Here is a 25374-nt window from a genome sequence, read left to right as displayed (position 1 = left end):
AATCTCGGATCCAGATTCATGTCAAAAATTTTATTCTAGGTTGGAAAAATATTCAATATAGTATTTTATATATTCATCGTGAAATCACGTAACAGATCTTTTCTGAATCTGGACGCTGTAAAGTCATCTACGTCCAATACAAGTCTTTTTTTTATTCCACTCTCTAGCTTCTGCATCGGTGAAGTGAATGGCGAGATAACTGCTAAAAGAAACTTTTTAGTCCATTTCTATGATCCCATTAAGAACAGCAAAGCCACTTTCTCTACAAATCTTGTATCTTCAAGCGTGGAGTATGATTGCTAGTTAATTGGTTCCAATTAATTTTATTAGTCCAAACGCGTCTTCCGATTGCAGCGTTCCCTCGAACAGACCTTAAATCGGCTCTTTTTTTTTCTGGAAAACTGTCAGCAGTCTTTCTCAACGAATCTTTTACTTGCATTTCTCCTGCATTCTTCGACTTTAAGTCAATAATAATAACGTATATTGATTTAATTCTGGCTATGTTAAAATTTCATCCTCTGGTTGGTTCTAATTAATCTTTTAATTCCTTTATTAGCTTCCAAAGAAAGAGTACATAACGTTATAATAAAATTACACAAATTCTTATTTTCCTTAATATCTTCTTTTATGGTACATTGAAGAAATGTGGGTATTTTTAACAATATATTGTTTAATATCTTTCACATTGCAATAAAAGTAATATGTCATATCGTATGTGATTCTATAATTCTTCACAAATAAAGCAGTACCTTATTTGTGATTTCAGAAACAAATAGCGTAGATTTTACTGTTCATTGTATTGTATTGTATTGTTTTTATTTCGTCCTTTTTTCATACATTTAGCACTGTAATACTATGCATATGAAGTGGACACGTCATTTATATATGAATACAAAAGTAAAAGAAACAATAATAGTGAAAATTACACACACTAGGTTAATAATTAAGCCTTACTTCTTACATCTTATTACACTGTACATTTTACATGACATCATTGTTAAAAATAAACTTAGAGTAAGCATTAAAGGTTAATTGATGTAAACCGGAACCAAACTAAAATTATGGGAAGTATAACGCAATTAGTTTTATACACTGACAATGAGTGCTCACTGAATTACGACCACCTCTCGACACAAGGAAGTTGGCCAGCAGCCGAGCTGATTACATGACCACCCCAACTTGTAGTTTTGCAGAGAAAGAACACTCTCGAGGCTACATGTTTGCAGACGGTACACTGTTATAATGGGAGGTGGGCGGGATTTATCCGCATCTTAATACGACATGTTTGTGAGTATCCGAGCAATAGGTGCGCCAATAACCCAGACAGGAATACTTGTCAGATGTGCCCATCCCTGTATAGTGAAGGTGTATAAGGAGTGGGAAGAAAATCGGGTAACCGTCTCCAAGAGACAGAACTACAGGAGCGTACAGAAGTTCAAAACGTGGGGTGAGCGTCAGGTCAAACAACTCGTGACAGCCAAACGAAGCATTAGTGTCCGGGAATTACGTGAACTAATACAATGGTAGATGCACAACACCCATGGCCCATGCAACAATACGGCGTATATTGGCACGCGTGCAATTTCACAGCAGACGACACATTCGTCACCCACTCCTTACTATCAGTTGCCGCCGACTTCGTCGCTTTTGGGTACAGGAACACGCTAATTAGATCGTGGATGCTTGGAAAAGGGTGTGTTGGCCCGATAAACCACGGTTTGTGCTATTCCTCTCGGACGTGTGTGTGTGTGTGTGTGTGTGTGTGTGTGTGTGTGTGTGTGTGTGTGTGTGTGTGTGTGGCGCCAACAGTACAGGAGGTGGGAGCGGATGTATGGTTTGGGGTTGCTTCTGTTGGCACGGACTGGAACTGTTGGTGTTCATGAACCACAGTGAGACATAAGTTGTGTACTGTAGGTGTTACAGGATCACGTACACCCTACAATGCAACACTTCTACCCGCACGAAGACGGCATTTTCCAGGACGACACTCATTGTGCCACCAAGCTAGGACTGTACTTGCTTGGCTTAAGGAACATTCGAGGAGCCGCAGCATACGAATTGGACCCTAACTCACCGGCTCTTAATCCTATAGAACATTTATGGGATGTTGTGGAACGAGCTCTTCGCACCACGAGCCTGCAACAACATCTGTGAACTCATTGTGAGATACTATCAGGAATATATGGTATCAGATCCTCGTCGAAACATATCAGGAACTACCAGAATCCATGTCACACTGTCTCCAGGCCGTCCTCTGAGCAAAAGGAGCACCAACAAAGTATTAAGTAGGTGAAGCAATTCAGTGAGTACTCAGTGTAGCTCTGTAAAGTTGTATAATTTATCTAAATTCTTCCGGGTTGTCCTCAACTTTATTTACATTTACAGTAGTATTACGACAAAAGAGGATTCGGTGCTCAAAATATGTATGCATTGATCGCTGGGTGAAAAACTGGAGTAGTGTAGGAAACTTATGAAAACCACAAGAACTTGTCGATAGACAAGATGGTCTGGCGTAATTATAATGGAAGACCTAATATTGTAGTAGATGAAGGACATGAAGGCAAATGTGGTTTGCGAGAAAGAAATTGCAGATAAGAAGAACTGTTATTATTTGTAGACAGAACTCATTCGTATTTGGGAACACTTGATTCAACCAGCATAACAGGAGTAGATATCTATCTATATATGAAATTTCCAATAGAAAAACAAGCTATCAAGTACATCATGTTATTCCAAGAAATACTTCAGAACAGTATTTAGAACGTAGGGTTATCGATATCAAAATATTCTCAATACTTTCCCGCTGTTTGCAGGTAAATCCTCTTAGCAAGGTAACTATAAGATGTTTATAAACCCACAACTAAGGGCCTCCCGTCAATTAGAGGAAATGGAAAGGAAATGAAATAGGATGAATGTTCCGAACGTTTCGTTGAACTGAGAACTGTACTTACATTTATCGTCATAGACTGAAGGTTATGAATACGAGTGCATGGTGATAATCTTTGCCTGCTATTTTTTTTTGGGGGGGGGGGGGGGTACCTTCAGAAATCGTCGAATGAGGGCAGCAGTGTGATTGATGGTCTGTGACATTGAGGCGTTCCAAGTTTGCGGCCAGTTTGACCATATTCTGGGAAGCTACAGGTGTAAACATGACAGCATATTTGGATATACGGCTAAAACAGCGGCAATGATAGAGTTTCTTAGAGCAGAGGGTGTTCCACCTATTGACATTCATCGTCGAATGATTCAGCATGTGTTGATGTGAGTACAGTGAGGCGCTGGGCCCGAAAGACCAGGGACGCAGATCCGGGCACCTCATCACTGACGATGAACCCATACAGGAAGACCAGTGAGTGTGACAGATGATCATCACAAACAACGTGCTGATGAAGATGAATTGATGCGTCGGAATCGAAGAATCAGACAGCAGGAACTGCTCAATACCCTTGGCATCTCACGTGAAAGGATGGCACACATTATTCAATATTTAAGTTACCGCAAGATGTATGCCCTTTGGGTGCCTCGTCTGTTGACAGAAGAAATATAACAAAACTTACACATTTGTCAACAACTTCTGCAGCGTACGAGGCTGAAGGTGATGCATTTCTGCATAGAATTCTCACAGGTGATGAGTCACATGATCATTATAACCCTGAAAAGACAATCCATGGAATTTTTCTATGGAATTTTTCTAAGACGCAAAAAAGTCAAAACAGTGCCATCAGCAAAAAAGTTGCTCCTGAGCGTGTTCTGGGATACCCGAAGTATTATTCATTGTGAATTCTTGCACAACGGGAAAAGTACAAACTGAGTCATATGTGCCAATACTGAGATTTTTTTAAGGGCACGTGCCAACAGAGTTCGACAAGAAGTGGATGTTCTCTTACATTATGATAATGCAAGGCCACACACAAGCCACATGACTACAGCTGCTCTTGAAACCATGAAGTTCACTGTGCTACCCCACCTACCTTACAGCCCTGATCTAGCCCTTAATGATTTTTTTGTTTCCAAAATTGAAGGAATATTTGAAGGGCACACAGTACACCTGTGATGCAGAGCTTGAGACTGCTGTTCGCTCTTGATTACGCTCACATGATCCTGAGTTCTACGCCGACAGAATGAAAAGACTTGTTATCGTTGGTGTAATGAGTACAAAATCTTGCAGAGAATTGTGTAAGATTTCAATGAATGAATGAATGAATGGGGGATTAAAGGGGGCGTCAGCATCGAAGCTATATGTTCCGTCACGATGTAAGATTTCATTTGATAGTATATACTTGGCTCTGTGATTTGTAGTTTTTTATGACTTTGGAGGCAAAAATTGTTAGCATCCTCTCGTATAAAGAGTGTACTGTATTATTTTATAAGTAATTAGCGTATTAAATTTTAAAAAAATAAATCACAAAGTAAAAGAGACAAATTTATGTATACGATCTTTCGAAAATCTAGAAACTTTTTCATTATTTATAAAATACACGATCACATGTATACAATAGAAATATGTATGTTATCATACACAACAATTTTTGTTTTGTTTTGTTTTGTTTGTTTCAAAATACAGTTATTTTCTTAAAGTTACCCAAGGTCTAAAGTTAGACACTTTTCACTGAATGGACTGTAACTAAGACAAATATGTTTCACTATACAACTAATAATTAAGCTTATCATTTTAACATTCTGAGCACTAAACTTATTAGGTACTAACCTTTCCATTAACCATGGCAACAGTTTTCTGCATTCGATCAGCAAAGTAGTGAAGAATGATCCATAGTTCCACCTTCCTGGACACAGTTTAAGTTCATCTGCTGTAGCTGCTCGGTACAATGGGACCAAGCCTTCTAAATATTGATTCTGAAATATGAGTGTGTGAAAATAAATTAGTATCAAGTTCTAGTTAGTTAGTAAATTGATATAAAATATATATATATATAGCAATTTTCTAAGTTAATTATTAGTTTGTATGTGAGTATATACTATCATGATTGAAAGAGCTACATTTTTAGTAACTTAAGAATTGGGGCAGGACGATTTTGTTTGTGTAGGTTATATATTGAAAATGGGAACTAAATAATTTAGTCCTAAATTATTTTTTAGATTAAATGTAAATAAACATTTAATTTTGTGATAGATAATTTATTTATTTATTTTATTTTATTTATTTATTTATTTTTTAAAATTTTGAGAATAACACAGTTACACAAAAAACGTTCCGTGCACCACATCCCAGGGTATGGATTCAATCCATTTTGTTACACAGAATCCAAATTTCAAACCCCAAAATGATTGACTGTGTCAATTCCTTTCTATGGGCGAAAATCTTGAGTGATTTTGGATAGGGAGGATACACATAACACAGCTATAAAAATAAATAAAAAAAAAAAAAAAAAAAACCTGTTCAGCGGACCCCAGGGTATAAATTCGATGTATTTTTTTTTACACAGAATCCAAATTTTGAAACCCTAGGATAATTGACCGTGTCAATTTTGTTTTATGGGCGAGAAATGTGTACCCTCCCTCTCCAAAATCGCGAAAGTTTTTCGCCCATAACGAAAAAATTGAGACGGTCGATCGTACTGCGGTTTCGAAATTTAGATTCTGTGTAACAAATTACATCGAATCCATACTCTGGGGTTCGCTAAACAGAACTTTTGTTTATTGTGTGTCTGGCTGTATAATTAGTATAGGCAAGTGCTTTAAATATAAACAACGTGAGGTGGTGAGATAAGGAAGTATACTTACAACGGCATACGAATTTGACCACAACCACGAAAGTGGTGAACTGTGAGACTCTGTTAATATACATACAATATAACACATTTTTGTTATAGTTTTTATTAAGGCATCTAATAAATTAAATATTAGGCAAATTATCATTATTATCGAGAAACAAATACAATAATCATATTTTTTTTCAAAAATCCTAATAATTTCTTTCTTTAACAGATTCAAAAGTTTTTTTTCTTTTTTTTCACCAATTTCTAGAATAGTAGGTTCCACATCAGAAACATGTACTTATTCATTAAATGGATAAAAAAAAAATACAAAAGTTGTGGGAGCAATGACTCTAATGAATGAGCCAAATAACTTTCAGCGACAACGTAAATGCAAGATTCCAAAAGTTACATTTTTAGTTTCAAACAGTATGACTGCTACGCAAAGAAAGCATAGACCAGTATATAATACTTCTTCTTTTTTTATGAAATATGCTTACGTATGTTCCTTAGCTCTGATCTAAGAAATATTTCTTTAACGTTTGTTGTTTCAGAAATTTAGACAAAAGTTACAATTCTCTCTCTATCAGTATAATATTCTTTAGCAAATGCAAAACGTAACCCTTATAAGTTTTATTTGTAGCAGTTCATTAGAAACCACCAGAAACAAATGATGCCGGAAGAACGTCATATTTGACATATTCATTGTACTGAAGTATTACACATTAATGAAAGAAGGAAATTATACGTGTTTTAACATGAATAGGGTTCATCTTAAGATTAAAAATCTGGGTTTAGATATATATATATATCGTTTTATTTAGGCGATATCGCACTTCAATTTCTAACACAAAATGATAAAAATACCCAATGGTGTTATTCTAATTTTTTAACAACCGGTTACACACAGACACACATATTATATATATATATAAAGAGAGAGAGAGAGATGGACAGATAGGTAGATATAACTCTCTTAGAAAACAAAGAAACAAGCCATACAAGATAGACAAAAAGCAAATTTTGTACTGGATACCAGAAGTGACAAGTAGAAACCTTTACAGCATCCTAATAGAAGAAGGTGTGACGAAATTAGGTAGCACTGTGAATATCTTGGAAACGAATTACCCAAGATAGATTGTTGTCAAAAAGTATTGGAAAGACGTTAATTCAACAATGGATCAAAAATTGTTGATAATGGTATGTATATGTTTGAAATATAAATAGCCCTCACTACTATATTCATGTGATCCCAGTTCTCATTCTTGATATCTGAGCATCTGAGATTAAGAAATAAGCGCTTATATCTTGTTCTGAGAGATCATATGTTTAACCGTTTAGCTGTAAGAATTTCTAAAAACTAAGATACCTACACTAAACTTTACTGTTCGTGGGTTAACTTGTAATTTACTGTTACGTTTGGGTATAACAAACGGTTCAGAAAACTTGAAATATTTTAACAACCGGTTCTGGCGAACCGGCTGAATAGGACCACTGAAAAAACAACGATACAAATGAAAAATTGGATAGCAAAATGCGATGCCTCTACTACGATCATAATTTCTTATCGAAGTAAAATGTTCTTGCGACAAAAATAACATAAAACGTCTTATCTTTATGATGAGTACAAATATTCAAATACAAATATTGAATATTAGTTCATTTCTGACAAGATGATTAGTGCTTCGCATTTTTTAAATCCTTTTAACTATTTTTTACCTACACATTTCCACATTTCTCCCTCACGTTTTAAAATCCTCCTCGAACTGCGTCTATGCTGAAGATGGAAAAGTTTTCCGAAAGCGCTGCCTGGAATAATACTTTGATTTTTTGCGGTGAGTACTAGCCTTTTGCTTATATTTCTTGCTAAATATTATCACCCCTTGTAATACTGTGATATCTTAAGTAATATTTTATTTGTTTTGAAGGAAATATCGATCAATGTCAAAACAATATAATATTTAGGAAATCATAAACAGGTTTTAGTCATGTCGAGAAATAATTTCTTATTATATTCTCTCACATTTTTAGTATTTTATTTGTCTGAAAGTACTACATTTATCTATACAAGGATGTACAGTTGATATTATCATTAAATTTTAAAATAATACTTCTCAGTTCTGAAGAGAGCTTGTAAATTGTTTACCATACATCAGCTATATTATATATAATATAGCTGATGTATGGTAAGCAATTTACATCTAAGTAACAATATATCATCACTCTGGAAATGATAATAAAAATGTATTATTATTATTATTATTATTATTATTATTATTATTATTATTATTATTATTATTATTATTATTATTATTATTATTATTATTTTATCTTAAACTTTTTCAACAATATATAATATGATTAAAATATCTCTTATTATTGGATCAAAAGATCCAGTATATTTCAGGCAAAACTTTTCTTGTATGCCTTATACCTGGAGAACTACATATAGCGTAGCCAAACCCAAACTATCACTTAACTCAGTATAACGTGCTTGTTCCGTAGAAGATACGAAAATTCGATTTAGGGGCCGTTCAAAAATTCTGTGGCCCCTGATCCAAAAACTAATTATTGGCCAGGATCTCAATCTTTTGATGCACTTTTTTGGATCATTCCTAAAATTCTTGTTTTATCTTCCTCTTGTGCACAAAATATATGATACTTATGACCAAATTAAAATTTATTAAATGTTACCATTGTGTAATGGTTCCCAAGCTAATAGAAATTACATAATTTGCATTCTATATGTTCTAAAATACAATTTATACAGAGAATATACATTATACATTACAAAATTTCAATTTTTGAGGTCTGAGAGTAGGAAATACTTTGCATTTTCTATTAAATTCAATCATTTACACTATATAAAGTTTTATACATTAATTATATCATAATTGTAATCATTACTAATATATATATTTTGTACCATGATGTTGTCTATTATAACGTCTTGTTGGTTAACGACAATACTTCTTATTCTCTTTTTTTAACGAAAAGGAAAAGCTTGTCTTAACAAACAGATAAGAAAATTGTTAAGTCGGCTCCCTGCTTATTTGGTTGCACTTGAAAGACCATCTTAATAGACATATAAAACTGTTCCTAAGTTAGTTCTAAGTTAGACAAAGACCATACATAGCTGTTCCTAAGTTAGTCATTTCAAGACAACTTCTCGAATAAGAAGTGGTACCATTAAAATTACATTCAAACAAGGTGGCATCCCAGAAAGAATAAGAAACCCTAGACAATGCTGGTATGGACAGCTAGAAACAGTGGAAGGAGAACGCTGTAGTAAGAAATTTCTATGTATGAAAATGGCAGGAATATGCCGAGAAAAAAGACCAAGGAAAAAATGGCAGAATAAGATAGTGAAAAGAAGAGAAATGGAACAAGGGATGAAGGACAATGAAGGGAAAGGAGTCGTTGGTGCCCACGTACACATTCAGGAGGGTCGCTGGAATTGGGATCATTTGATAATGATCAGTATGGTGAATATGACAGGAAAACGGCGACAGGAAAGACCAAGAAAAATGGCAGGATAAAATACTGTAGGAAGTGAAAGGAGAGGTGGAGCAAGTGATAAAGTACGGTGAAGCAAAAGAAGTCATTGGAGCCCACGTACACTTTCAGCCCCGTATATTGCTGGAATCGGGATCATATGATAATTAAATTGGACATAAGAATAAATTATTCTTTTATCTGTAATCATCAAATTTGGTACGGCATGACAGGTTTCAGTATATATGATTTTACTAAATTTTGGTACTTACTCTGACAATTGCTGGTTCTTTACTAGCGAAAATATATCCAGACACCTGATACACCCCGGCCAATGGCGACTGATCTGAAAGCCGTATCGCGTCATAATGGTGATATGAGTCTTTTATCCATTGGCTATGAAAGAAGAACACAGAATTCTATAATTCACTATAATTCTATAATTCATTTTTTTGTGATTGTAAGGAGAGCAGAAAGAAAGTTGTTTTCAGTATCAAGGAAATCAAAATATCACCTTATTTTTTTTAAAAAGATCAATAAATAAATATCTTTTACTACACTGAAAGCCTTTTCTTTCTGCAAAATTACAAGCCAGAGAAAGGTGTATTGACTAAAGCTAAAATTTAATTCCCCCTTTCAACTTTTCCTATTTGTTTTATTGTTTCAATAGATCTGCTTTCCCGGATTCAGTGTTCACTCTCTACCATTTGAGTGGTTCAGAAACTACTTAATCTCCTGTAGAATAGCAATCAAGAAAAGAGATTAACTAGTTTCTGATTCTGCCTATAGATAAAAATTCTTATCTTGTGATCATCTACAATGATTGTTTCATATACAGGGTGTTACAAAAGTTTATCACAATATTTTGGAAATAAGAAAAATAGTTCATATGGACCTGTAATCAGAAGTGCATAGTTTGTAAGTTATAGGGTGCCCAAAATGTGAAAAATGAACTTTAAAGGTCCATAGTTCCGCTACTATAGGACCGACCGTAGGCGGGTCAAGATATCACTGAGGAATTAGTAAGTGAACTATCCAAATATCTATCTTTCACAACCTCCAGTACTTGCACAATCATTTTTAGAGAGGCTGTTTGGGAGTACTTGATCACTTTCCACCTACTTCTCTAGAAATTGGTGTTCAAGTACTGGAGCATTCTTAAACATGAATATTTAGATAGTTCACATACCAGTTCCTCAGTGATGTCTTGACCCGACTACGATAGGCCCCATAGTAGTGGAGTTATGAACTTTTAAATTTCACTTGTTTCACGTTTTCGACACCCTACAACTACGAAACTATCCACTTTTGAGTATAGATAGATAGATAGATAGATAGATAGATAGATAGATATAGATGTAGATAGATAAATATAGATGTAGATAGATAAATATATAAAATGAAAATGACTATGTTTGTGACTTAATAACACTTGAACGATCCTACCGACCTTCAACATAGATGAGGTTCGGGTCTGGGATATCATTTCACTTCGTATCATTTCGTATCATTTCACTTTGACGATGCAACTTGGGGAGGGGAAAGGGTCTCCCTTCCCCGATATAGGTGTCGAATCCATAGTATTCGGGTTCACTGAAATGAACAGTGACACATATTCGATGCCATTTAAACCCAAATTCAGCCCCGCAACTGGCGGGAGGGGGAAGATATATAAGCATGATCGAAAATGACCGATTTAGTGTCGAATCCATAATTTTTGGGGTCACTGACATGAACAGTGTCACTTCAGATGCCTCTTAAATCCAAATTCAGCCCACATTAGTACTCCTAAGTGGAGTGGTGACAGATAAAAATAATTGAAAATGGCCGATATTAGTGCCGAATTCATAGTTTCTGGGTCTCTATGTTGATTGGTGACAATTTTGGTGTCGTTTATGTCCAAAATGAAACGTATTCTCCCCGTGCAAAGAACGGGCATTCTGCTAGTTATATATGCACAGTTGTAGTTATTCTTTTATTATTTTATACCATTACAATATTTATAAAGTTTGTGATTTGATATTACTATTAGCACGATAATTTTATCATTTATATATAATAAAGTAAAATTAATTCACCGTTGGAGACGTAAAAGAAGGATCTAGTCATCTCCCTTCATAACACGTCGAAATATGAAATCATTCATATTTAGGTAATCCTATGGAAATGTACACTGATTGTAATTTTTTAACGATTTATACTTTGCTACCAAATTCTTGCTTAATGTTCAGTAAATCAGTTTATATGGAAATTTTGAACCTGTACACTAGCAATAATACGCACTCAACATAACCGTTCAATGGGGAAAGCTAAAAACAGTTCGAAGGCAGAAATTCCATTTTTGGTCCTGAATACAGAAAGCTCTATCGTATTACATAAGTATATACTTGATATTACAATAATTGAATGGTATGTGTAACTAACAACAGTTGTGTACTGTTGTATATGTCACGATGAAATCATGCTTCTTTGTTTCCGCGTGAGCAAAAACATAACACACAGGAGCACATGTTTTTTTCACTTCAGTTTTACAAATTTCCAGAAAAAAATGTTATTCTCGTACTGCATTAAGATAGTATAAGTTACCATTAAAACGTGTATCCGTCAATGCATTGGTTGATGTTTCCTACGTACGTTAAATAGTAAGTAGGAACCAAGTTAAACTTGATTGCAGTTATCTTATAATTTAAAATGCATTTTGGGAAAATTAAAATAGGATATAAGAAGCAACTGCCTTTTAAAAAACTGTGTTTATTGAATATGAACTACATGTAAAATAAACATTTAGATAAAGAGAAGTAATTTCATATTATATTTTAAATTCAAGTTTTTTTTTTAATATTTAAATTGAAAATAATGTTTAAACTTAATCATCTGAAAGTATTTGACAATAAGATCCTAAAACGAATATTCGGACCCAACAAGAACGGAAACGGTGAATGGCGGAAACTTAATAACGAGGAACTACATAATTTATATTGTTTACCCAACATTATTAGGGTCATCGAATCCAGGAGGCTCAAATGGAAAGGTCATGTAGCCAGAATGGAAGGAAGTAGAAACGCTTTGAAAGTTTTAACTGGAAGACCAATAGGAAAACGACCATCAGGAAGACCTAGGCGCAGATGGGAGGACAATACTAAGATGGATCTCGCAGAAATAGGAATACAAAGTAGAAGCTGGATCCAATTGGCTAAGGATAGAAGTCAATGGAGAGGTTTTGTTAACGCAGCATTGAACCACCGGGTTCCATTGGCCATAGAGTTAGTTTAGTTAGTTAGTTAATCATTTGCATATATAGAAATTCACATATTCAATATTAATATTATATTTTTGTTGTTTACAACAATAGGAACTTTTTAGCTATTTACTTAAAGAGCTATCTCTTTGTATGACACAAGCAACTCTGTCAGTAATTAATGCTAAGAAATAAAAAAAAAGTGTACTAAACTACGAAGTAATACTACTACATGATTAATATCACATGATAATCTATATAGTGAAAGTAAAACATAAAATATGAGAGTAGAAACTCCTAATTACAGAGTATTCTTTGTTATATACTGAAAGATATGGTCCAGGAAGTCATCGTTCGATTCCAGTAGATGTCATTTACACAATTTTATTTTATTTGTTTTCTTTCTTCAAGAAATTTTTTAAGCATTGAACTCACATAGCCTCAAGCTCCTTAGGAGCATTTTGTATAAACTTGTTTGGATCATTAAACTAGGTGCAATAGCAGAAGTCATTCACCCTGCAAATGTCTACATCATATTCCTTATCCTTACTTTTTCCCCCTTACTTGCTGCTTTTTACACAATACACACCTTGTCATATGTCAGATATACTTTGTTGTGTTACTTTGTCGAGTCAATGCTTTAATATTGACTAACATGTTAGCTAATGCTTTCTACAGAATGATGTGGTCTACATCCGCATACACAAGCATTATTTTATTGCCGAAATCCGTCTATTCTACTTTAATTAGTTGTATTGGTAAGTTCACGTTGAACGATGTCACCTCCAGTGAGGTCGATTAAGGGTAATGCTTGAGGTACTGAACCTTGGAGGTTTATGTCCTAAACCTTCCATAACTTTCGATCAATGCCATGACAACGTGATTGTGGGTGTTCCCTAACATTCGAAGTTTACGACCTTTTATGGAGAAGAGAAGAAAAAGAAGTGGGTTTTTGCCAAACAGTCTTTGAATAAAACCACGAACACCGAGTTTGTCGAGAAAGTGTACATAAGAATTTGACGGAACAACTTCATTGGACGACAGCTCATGGAGCTACCTCGCTACATAAAGGTATTGTAATCAGCTGACACATTAAAGGAACTTTACACAACAAACCATTTCATTTCTAGAGACCATATATTCTTATTTTAGCAATCTAAATTCTGCTGCATCTTTTCAAAAAATGCATTTTGTGTGTTTTATTTCTAATCGATGTAACAGCTATTTTAAAGCTACGTCTAAAGTTTAGTATTAATGTATTTGTATGAAAGAATTGAACGATTTAATCGTTCATGTTTCCAGCTTCTCAAAGCTGATGGTGGAGGGAACATCCCCAATTTATTGAGCAACGATTTATTTACATCTTTCTAGGTTGCCTTCAGTTATTTGCCGTCACTATATACAGAGACGAAACACATGTGAAACAAAATGTCCTCAATTTGAAATTAGATGCTTAATCTCTAAAAAGTATTCTTTATGCTTAAATACTGTAACACATGATACTTCAAAGCGTTACTTTCCCTAACAGACACAAATTGTACTTATAAATTTAGCAAGTAAAATAAAATACATCACACTCACCGCAATAATCTTGGGAGTTAAAGAACATTTTCGAGGAACATGGTCCTCATCATCGGCTTACTTAAATCTGAATAAAAGTTAAAAAAATGCAAACTTGTGGGAAGGTCAAAATGATTTTTTTTAAATGATTCTTTGATGTGAAGAGCTGTATTTTCTTCGATTAATTTTTTATCCTTTTAACCTTTCCACATATTTTTATCTTCTTAACCTATTTCAGACTTAAATAAGCTGACAATGAGAATAGTATTTCTCGATCATGTTTCTTAACTCTTTTGGGATTATGGCGGTGAATATGAAACATTTAATTTACTTGCTGTATTGAGTGTTATCAGCGTTCAGAGTTTGTGCTTCTATACTACTTTTATAAGTTACCTTGTGATAGCCTGTGTTGGTCCACTAAAGCTTGTTCCAGGACGAAAGATGCCAGCAGCTCCGTCGCTTGTTGTTTGTTCATTCAAATGCTCAGCTATGATTGTGACGTGTGCATTGGGAAACTCCTTTTGAAATTCTGTAGCAGTTGTTAATCCTATCACTCCAGCTCCAATCACGCCAACATTCAGGATCCCCATCTTCAATAGTTACCTTCAACATTATAAGAGAAATCTCACCATAAAGTATTTTGTTTGTAAAAATCTTTAACATTATAAGAGAAATCTCAACATAAACTATTTTGTTTCTGAAGTTAAAAGCGATCTTTTTATGGATTGATTCATAAAGTTCGCTTATTTCAAAATACATGTTGCAAAATTTGTTTCTGCTATGTGAACTAGAGTTATAATCGGAGATAGTTTAGCCGAGCTAGGAAAGACAGTGCAAGATCAAATTGAATACGATTTGAATATTTTGAAAACGAAAGAACTCCCAAAGAATTTGAGACAGAAAACACTCTCTGTCATTTGGTAAAGAAGGAAAAATTCATATAGCGTGTTATGGCATATGGAACAGAAATTGGACTCCTCTGTACTAACATCCAGTTGTTAAAGAGCTACGTACAGCAGGTACGATTAAGAGAGCCCCGCATTGTTCTTCACTATGAGCGATAAGCGTTATCTTTCTTCAGTTATTCTCAACATTGAAAGGAAATATATGGATTCTGTGAATAATTTACAAATGCATGTATCATCATCATCATCATAGGTGTTCTGCCATTATTGGCAGGTCACTTATCAACTAAGAAGCTTCCATACTCCACAGTCTTCCGTTAATTTCTTCGTCTTCATGAACAATTTTTCTGTTGTGATATCGTCCATCATTGTAGTCTCCTTCTGCCCCTTCCTCTCTTTCCCGCGACCATACCTTCTAGAACATCTCTCATGATACAGGTTGTTCTTAGCCAATGTCCCAACCAGTTTCTCTTCCTTTTTTAATATCTAAAACTGTTCTTTTCTCCCCCCAGGAATATTAACTGTAATGTTTTCCATTGTATAAGCTTTCCTTTTAAAAGACTTAAATTTGATTTCAACTACTCGTTGAGCAAAACAATATGTTTATTGTAAAACTTAATAACGTGTAACAGTTTCGCCAACTATATACTTTGTCTTCGTCAGACACTCTTCTGATGAAGCCAGACTGGATAGTTGGCGAAACTGTTACACGTTATTAAGTTTTACAATAAACATATTGCTTTGCTCAACGAGTAGTTGAAATCAAATTTAAGGAATATTAGGAATTTGAGAAAATATATAAATACAATGACTGAATTTAAAAGACGTTGGACGCAAAAAGCAATAAACATCACCAAATAGAAATGTCGAATCCAAAGGGGAAGAAATTAAGAAAGTAATCGTAAAAACAAAAGAGGATACAGGTAAAGGAGAAAATACATACAAGGCTGAACGTCCAAGGAAATATTTGACTTAATGAACAAGGCAATACAAAACACAAATATTAAGATAGAGACAAGAAATTCAGGAACTCAGTAAACAGAGAGATGAAGAAACATGATTGAAGAACAAATGCAAAGATATAAAGGTAAATATGAATAAAGGGAATGTGTATAAGATGTACACAAAGAAAAGAAACTGTGAAAGACAGCAATAGTGTGTTCCAGAAGGTAGAGGTACAAAATTACTTGCAGAAGAGAATCAAATTTAGCAGCGATGGAAAAACATAAAGATCTTTTTTTGAATGTAACTATTTGCACAAGGAATTGTTTCAAGACATCATATACAGCAAGATGATTTAAGGTACTTTAATTTCGCAACGGAAATTTGGAAATGCCTCACACGGAATGAAGAAAAGGAAAATTCCAGAAGTAGATCACATACTATGGAAGGTTTAGGAACAACTACGAAAGAACTGTCTAAATTATTCATTTAAGTATATGTGACAGAAAAAGTGTTAACAGTTTTGAAGAAGGCATAATTCAAAGAATGAGGTGTGAATATGTGAAGTTTATTGAACAAAAATGTTTTCTGTTGAATGAAACAGAAAAACTCTGCACGGTTACTTATCAAATTATAAGTGAAAAAGTACATCTGAACCTATCTATGAGAAGATCAATTTTGATTCAGATTAGGAGAAGAAACACTTACTCTATCATAAATTACATTGAACTATTTACCTGAGTTAGCAAATACGAGTTATTTTATGACATGGGAACTGTGTTGCAGTACAAAAAAAAACTGCAGTAATGGACATTCACTATATGCTACAAGAAGGTGCCTTTCAATACTACCAACAGACGGTGTTTGTGTGTAGAAGTTAATGTAGAGAACAATCGAAAGATACGTGCATTTGAATACATTAGTTGAACAGGGTTTTTAATTTGCACAAAGAAAAGTACGGCGCAAACAGCAATTGCAAGGAGCAAACGTCTTTCAAATAAGCCCAACAGCTTCCACATATCTTTCCCAACGACGGAGAAGGCGTTGAGAAGGTGGTATACATTGACAGATCATATACACATAACTCCTTCGTATGTACATAACTTTTGATGGTCCTCTGCCATCAGCTCATACACACAGACGTCACATGTTGGTGGCATTGAAAAGCACCTTCGTGTGGCCTTCAAACATATATATTGGATATCTGTTGCAGCAGCTCTTCTGGCGACTGTAGCACAGTAAATGAAATTATCCTCGTATTTACTCGCACTGTCTTTAACGAAATTGGAGAACTTGAGAATATATAACAGATACAGATTTATAATAAACAAACTTTATAATAACCAATGAGGAGTTAAAGCATAAACATGAGGAAAAAGCGAAAATAACAAAGGCATGACACAAAATGTAGACTTTCATCATTATCGTTCAATATCAATGTAGAAGAAGCAGAAAAAAATCACTGACATTAAAAAAGTTAACACCATAAATAGGGCCATATATAAGAAGTTGTTTAGTGCATTAATGTATTGTGCTACATTGTTAACACGAAACAAAAGCAGAAGACTCACAAAAAGGAACTGACGACCAAAAACTTCAAACATACAAAGGAATAGGAAGAAATATTTCACTAGCACGATATCAGTTAATCGGAATAAGTAAAAGAAGAGTTACAACTAGGGTAGTACAGGAAAAATAAGCATTCTGCAGAAAGAAGGAACTACTGACATTTCAAAACGTGTCCATAAATATAAGGAAAAACTAAGATTTCTGTACGAAGTCCAATTCTACTTGGATCAAAAATATAGACACTAAGAAAAACAAAGAACGTAGAAAATAAGCAGCGTTCACAATATGATCCTCAGGGTGTCGTGAATAGGAAAGAGAAGTAACGTTAGATGAAGAATAGTCTACTGTCACGTTCGCTCGCTACTTACAACGAGCTGTGGTCTGTTGATCTTATTGATGAAGCGGCATCTCTGATTCATCCTCAGTAAGTTATTATTCTTGTGCATAAGGTGTATGCTCCTCTGACCTTGATCAGCTTTAGAGCTAGTAGTGCCCTATTTCTAGAGGGAGTGGGGTACGCTCACTACGCGGCCAGACTGAAGTCCTTAGTGTCTACCAATCGAGGCAGCCTTGCTAGCTAGCCAAGGCCTACCATGCTCTGCAGGCATGATATCCGAGCGTTGTAAGACAAGTTCACCTCCTGCTGGTACAAACTAACTACCGAATCCCTTGGTTTGACCACAACCCGACAGAGTCCAACTCAATTCCGGAAGGCTCCAGGCGAACCCGGAGGGGCTTGTTTGTTTCCGGTTTTGCCTCTATCGTTCAATGGTCACTGCCTTCCGCGTAGAGGTACCACAAACATGTCCAGATACTCTCATACCTCATGTTAGATCTAATGATATGTGTCAAGTCACCATTTGGTTTTGAGACCATTCACTTTTCTTGGTTGTTTTTTCCTCCTTTCCACTGGAATCGAAAACTGTTACTCAGATACCTGGGATTGAAATCTTTCTCCGGTTGCTATGCGGTCACCGCTCAGACAATAGATTGCTCTTCCCTCTTCCTTTCCCTCCCAATCCAAAGGTAAGATCATCCACGCAATATGGGACTTCCTCTCGTTTACGTGTTGAGGTACCACGTACACGCTGAGATACTCAGCATCTCCTCTGGGATCCAATGGTAAGTGTAGGCCACCATTTGACCACTGCTTCTCCCCGGTAGGGACAAGAGAATTAACAGAGACATATTAAAAGAAACAAACAGAAACATGCATTGAGAAGAAAGACGAGAAGAGAACACTACCAGAAGTGACCATTTAATTCACCACCTAGAATATGTTGAAAGGAAAATCGGATGTGTAAGTAACTGAATATCTGAATAATATCAGGAAAGAACAACCATATCACACGTCAAAAGACTAATTTTATATAAATTGAACACTTAATCCTTCATTATAGTCCGCCAATGTCTGAGTTAAAGAGAAAAGAAAGCAAGGCATATACATCAGTGAAATAAAATGCATATATATCCTTTACTTTCTTTTCTCTTGAACTGAGAGATTGGTAGAGTAAATATGCAATGGTATATTTTACCAGAAAATAGTGGAAACACACACACATTATATATATAATGGAGCACTTTCGCTAGAATATTTCATCAAATAAAGAGTGGAAGAAGTAGCGAGAAAACAAAAAGAAAAGAGAAAATGAAAAACAGAGTAAGAGCTAAGGAATGATCATGTGAGTGCTATGCTAGAATACAGGGTCATTTGTTAGTGTTACCAGGCTGTAAATAGACGGAGCAATGGAGCAAGATAAAACTAATGTGATAGTTAAATCGCTAGGGGTGCAGGAGACCGAAAGGAAAAATTTCTGATTGAAGAATCAATAACAGGGTGAAAAATCATGTTAGGGTTTGGGAGGAATTCCCCTCATTTAATATTCTGGCAGAAAATTCTTTCCCCTCACTAATAACTTTCTCGGGGTGCATGAAGTGACACTAGTCTTAATTATTGTCTGATAACGCCATTGTAAGGAAATCGCGGGGCGATAAGGACGGACGTAGCGGCGTCATACTGACTGCATCATGTGTATGCCCAAGTTTAAAAATGTGGAGACTTAACTCCATCCATCCTTGGGTCTTCTATAGCTTGCTCCCAGTGGCGTCGGAAGTATTTTTCAGCTGGGGCCAAACTGATTTTGAACTACTGTCTTGAAAATAGATGCGGGAATATAACATATGTAAGTTAATACGAATATATGTTCGTAATGTAACAATAATTGGATTTGGTTGGACAATAATAATAATAATAATAATAATAATAATAATAATAATAATAATAATAATAATAATAATAATAATAAACTATTTTTTATGTGCTGAGAACAGCTAAAATACAGAAAAAATACAGCACTTTTTCTTATTCTACATTATTTTAGCAATGACTATATAGTACAAGTGATAAAATTATGATTACATCTATAACATAAATTATTAATAATAAAAACACTGACAGTGTAGTGTACGTCAATTATTAAAACAAAGAAGTGTCAAAAATTAAAAGTAAAAAAAATAAAAACTACTAAGTTATATTTAAAATTTTAAAAGTCATATTTTAAGATATGTATTCATTATAGCTTTTTAAAATCCTATAGATTAAAATATGTTTTCTATTATGCGGTTGCAATAAAATTTTTACCCTTGTACCATATGTTGGAACTTTTAAATCAACATTTTTTTAAAAAATATAGTCTGAGGTACATTGGTTGTCAAGTAACTTTTCTACAAATACAGAATCAATCAATTTTCTCCTGTCAGCCAGTCGTTCCAAATTAAAATACGTTATCCAATATTCATACGTGCTAGAATAATAGTCAAGTCCTAACTTAAAACAAAGTATTCTAATAAAACACTTTTGCATCATCCCGAGTTTGTTTACGAGAGGAATAATAATATTAATAATATAATGCAGCTGTAAACAGTTTCATGAGGGTAAAATTTTCATCTAGCATCTTGGTTACATCTTTAAAATTAATTACTTCAGTGCCAGTTTTGTGCTGGATTTTGGTACGGTGCAGAAATTTTCAACCACTTAAATCACAATTAAAAACATATAAAATAGTAAAAAATTGTACTACTTACAAAAAAAATGGTTGTTTGTAACTACAATTTTTACCATTTTATATACATATTTTTAACTGTACTTAACTGTGTTGGAAATGTCCACACGAACATTATTCGGACAATGGAGTTCCCTTTTCTAATGTGCTCTGAATTTGTCTGTGGCCTTTTTCCAGTTCTTGAGCCCTATGACGAGAAAAGTCAATTCAGATCCTTGCATCAGCATTTTACCTGTCGAATGATATGCCTTATAATGTATCATAATGTAACCAGGGAATGTATGAAACCATTCCGCGCGACAAGATCAGCGTGCAGTTCATGAAAAATTGGAACCCTTAGTCGGCTGAGTTTTATTTTCTAAAACAGGAATTTCAAACTTTTCCCTTTGATCCGTTACACAAGATCTTTCATCAAGTTCTTTAGGCAAGTACTGTGTGGGAGTGTTGGGGGAATTTAGCGCAATTTGCCTGACGCTTTGCTCAATTTGCTGCTTGGAGGTGCTCGTGGAATCCGGTACTTCAAGTCAGGCACATTGCAGAGAATTCTGAGATGTATTTTGTTGTGAACTTTCTGTACCAATGCTGGCACTGGTTGTTGGTGTTTTTTTTTTTTTTTTTTTTTTTTCATAAACACCAGGAAGACTTGTATTTTTCGAAACTTCCTTTGTTTATTATGTTAACCATGTGTCAAGAAGGGTTCTTTTTCGGTTACACATAAAGTAATAAAGTAAGAAATAAAGTAAGGAACACATGTGTAACATGCATTTCCTTGCTTCCCTACATAAACACCAAACGATTTAGTTACGCAAAGTTAACTCTTTTATTTTAATGTCAGACGGATTTACAGGTTTCAGCACTCTCTCCTACAAAGCCTAAGTGAACGTTATGTGATTTGGGTAGTTAGGGGGTTCAGGCGATCGTTAATGAGTCAACTGAGTGCTCCTTCCGAGAATATTTTTGTGCTAGTAAAGCAACGATAAAACACAAACACAAATATCAGGTGTATCAAAATTTCAACTAGGTGAATAATAATTGTGCACTGAAAAATTATTGCTAAGGTTCGCCAAATAGTAATCATCGACTTTGTGGATGGATAGGACTTGAATTTTTATGGTCCTTCAGCACGTTTGGATATATCGGTCCTTCATATGACAGGAATGACGTCCTTCGGCGAGCACACAACCCGGGAAAGGAACAGAGGATGGGAAGGAAGAAATAATTAGAAGGAAAAGTCACGGCCCCTAAAGAACGTACCATCCCAGCATTTGCCTGAGGGAAACCATGAAATAACCCTGTCACGATGGCCGGCCTCGGGGATCGAACTCCAGATCTCCCTAATACAGAGCCATGATACTACCACTACGCCACGGTTGCTCGTTATCGATTTTGTAGGGCAGATAAACTAATAATAATAATACTTGCAATATTCTATAATCACAAATCATTAGGTTCACAGCAAACGGACAATTAATTAGAGAAATACCTACATTTTGATTTTTAATCAAAGAAATTAAACATAAAGGAAATGTTTCTAGCCTGCTTTAAAATTTAGAAGAGCTGTCGCATTTGTTTTTTTTTAAAAAAAAAAGTGTTGTTGATTTAGTGTATCTTGGGTAATGTGAAGAAAATTAATTCATTGTTAGATATAGGACTCTCTGTGCCTCAAAACATCATACCGTATTTGCATTTCTTTTTTTTTTTTAAAAAAAAAGAAAAGCACATAAACATGGGGAAAACAAAATTCATAAAAGAGGAACACGAAAACAAAAGGTATTATTAGACCAAAGCGGTTGGTGCACTAGCTCAACTACGAATAAGTACACTATATATTTTGTAAATGTTACGATATATTTAAAAAAAATCTGTACTGCATATACGCATTTATGTAATGTCAATGTCGGATTCCCATCCTCTTGTTTCTTTTTGTTTAAGAATGCTATAGAGTTTTACTTTTAAAAAAAAATAGTACTCTCGAACTCTGATATGATTATTCTAATTATTCCATTACCGTTACCCAATGATAATGGAAAATATTGATTTTGATGTTTCTACATACTTCTCGTACATAATTATGTCATAGAGATAAGAATTACTGTTTAAATACAGTCCTTTGCACAAACGCTACAATAGTCTGTTGCTACTTTCCTGAGAATGGCCACAGGTTACTCATTTTTCTGAAAATAATTACATTCAGTTCTGTATTTTTATTTTACTCTTTCTTTGTCCAAAAGCCCGCCAGCCCCCTTTCACGAAATCAAGCTTTTTCGCTGTAAATTCTCTTCGAAAGTTAGGCACGTACACAGGTATTTATTTCGGAAGGGGTTCAAATATTTTCGAGGGTCAAAATCCAACTCGAGGATGGATTATATTATTTAAATACATAGAAAAGCCAGGATTTCGGGGGAGGTCCGGACACCCAGGACCCACCCCCGCATACATCTCTGTCACAAGTGTCCTTGCTGACGTTTGTGAACGTATCCCCGTCCTGTCTCCTCTTCAAGCAAGAACGTTCTAAGTACTGTCATTCGTTAGTGCTCACAAGGGATACATTTTTCCTTCTCTCCATAAAACTCACTGCACTCTGAATATTGTTTGTTAAGAATAATATAAATTCATAGAAAATATATTTAAATGTCCTGTTACGCATTTAAACTATTATCTTTCTTTAAACTTTAAAATCTCGCTCAACGACTCGTTTCATATTGCACACCTACAATTACTTAAACAACAATTCTTAAAGAATTTACAGTGTTTTGAGAATGTACACCAATTGAAATAAAGTAAATTTTCAATTATTTTTCCCAAATCTTTATGTGTAACATGGGGTCAGAAAAAGTGCCCAATTTCATGTCTCAAGGAGAAAGATGAATCTGGAATAGAGAATTTTTTTTCAAATTACCATAAAAAAGTAGTTCATATAATCACTGTTGTATTATGTTTTTACAGCCTGAAAGTGGAGGGGCAAAACGAGTATCTTGCCCTCGACGAAAATTTCAGGGGGGCAGCTGCCCCCTTTCCCCCCGGTTCCGGCACTCCTGCTTCCTCCAAATGGTTGGTCTATAGTAGCTGCTCTGCTACCGATTAAGCAAATTGGTAGGTCATGAATTATATACAAGATTAAATAAAATAAAGCAATTAGCTTTGCTAATTAGACGATTTAAATCACACTTACATTGAGTGTATTATTTTTTTTATATATATTTGATAACAAATTAGTACAGGGGATGAATAATCCTAGATAAGTCAATTAAGTCCATACAGACATTGAGATATGAATTTAGCCACAATGTTGTTGTTTGCTGGCTAAGAGATAAACACTAAGAGTATCCTTAACAACTCTGAAACGATTCTTTTGTATTTGTTATTAAGGCATTAACCTTTTGCGTGCCTAAGATTGAGTAATTCAGTGACGTTAAGTGTTCTCGAAAAGTTAAAGGGACACTGATTAGCAGGTATAGACTTTCATGATAAAGTTGGTTGTTGGTATTTCAATGTAACTAAAACTGAAATCTTTGTTTGCAAGTTCGTAATTTGAAATTATTTGAATTCCTTATTTTAAGTTATTTCCCTCTTATACATTATCAACCTATGAAACATAAATTTGTAATCTATAAATATAAAATTGAAAATCACTATATTTGGACTCTAAATCTCCTGAACCGCCCGACCGATCTCGATCAAATTTGTGGATAAGGTTCGAGGCTAGGCTGATTTCAGACTATTCACTTTGATGGTAGAACTGAGGGGAGGGGATATAAAAATAAATAAAATTTAATAACTCCTGAACCACTCGACCGATCTTGATCTAATTTTCAACATAGATGAGGTTCAGGCCTGGGATCGCTTTTATGATTTAAATTTGACGGAGCAACGTAGGGAGTAGAAGAAGGGAGAGTAGAGGAAGCGAGAAACTTATGAATTGGAATAGCGGACTAAATATACATGATGTATAGAGAAAGATATTGGATAAAACAGAGAAGAAAGAAGATGTAAAAACAGGTGTATTGAACAGCGGATAGGCAATTAAAAGTTAATGTTTTTCAAAAAGTGAAAGTTATTTATACACAGGTGTGCCAATTCAAAGTTTAGCTCTTAAGTGAAAGTTGATCATTAAAAGTTGCATATGTATTAATTAAAAATTGTTAAAGGAAAGGACGAATATGATTGGTTCATGGAATGACCTCCTCTCATTTTAAGAAGTATATAAGCTGTAATCTTAGAAATTGTATTTCATAATGTGTCTGATGAAGGCAAAGTTAATTTGCCGAAAGAAACTGTAACGCTATTATTTATTAGTTAATATATGCTTTGGTCAGAATTTGTCTTTTAATTTATACAAGAAGTTCCAAAGCTAGAATGAGTGGTATTAAGGGAGATATCTATCTATCTATCTATCTATATCTATATCTATATATATATATATATATATATATATAGGGAGGGGGAGAGGAAGGGGACGTTGTAAATAAAAACTAATAAAACCTAATAACTTTTGAACCACCCAACCAATCTCGATCAAATTTTCAACATATATTAGGGTCGGGCCTTGGGTGTTTTTTATCGTTTCACTTTGACAAGCCAACGTAGAGGAGAGGGAGGAGGGATATATATATGTAAAAAAATTAAAATACAAATGACTGCCTTTGTGACTTCATCACTCTTGAACCACAAGACCGATCTCAATCAAATTTTCAACATACATGAACTTATTGGCAGGAATTACTTCAGGCTATTCACTTTGCCGATGCAACGTAGGGGAGAAGGAGGGGGAGTCAGCCCTGATAGTTGAGAGGGATAAACATTTAAAAATGATCGAAAATGACTAATATTAGTGTCAAATTCATAGTTTTAGGAGTAGCTGAGATTAACAGTGACAATTCTGATAATTC

General features: G+C 34.6%; 1 protein-coding gene across 2 annotated transcripts in view; it reads right to left on the bottom strand.

Annotated features, from left to right (window-relative positions):
* Positions 1 to 25374, bottom strand: part of Daao1 (D-amino acid oxidase 1) — a 97755-nt gene that overhangs the window by 13607 nt on the left and 58774 nt on the right. For both annotated transcript variants that reach the window (XM_081746151.1, XM_081746152.1), the window contains exons 2-4: positions 14401 to 14610; positions 9482 to 9605; positions 4709 to 4854 (exon numbers count right to left, since the gene is read on the bottom strand). In XM_081746151.1, the coding sequence (XP_081602277.1) occupies positions 4709 to 4854; positions 9482 to 9605; positions 14401 to 14597 (467 nt within the window). In that variant the 5' untranslated portion in view covers positions 14598 to 14610. The remainder of the gene's footprint in view (positions 1 to 4708; positions 4855 to 9481; positions 9606 to 14400; positions 14611 to 25374) is intronic.

The sequence above is a fragment of the Thermobia domestica genome, chromosome 18, assembly GCF_964235325.1.
Source record: "Thermobia domestica chromosome 18, izTheDome1.hap1.1, whole genome shotgun sequence".
Taxonomy (NCBI): domain Eukaryota; kingdom Metazoa; phylum Arthropoda; class Insecta; order Zygentoma; family Lepismatidae; genus Thermobia; species Thermobia domestica.
This window is presented reverse-complemented; position numbering and strand designations above follow the sequence as displayed.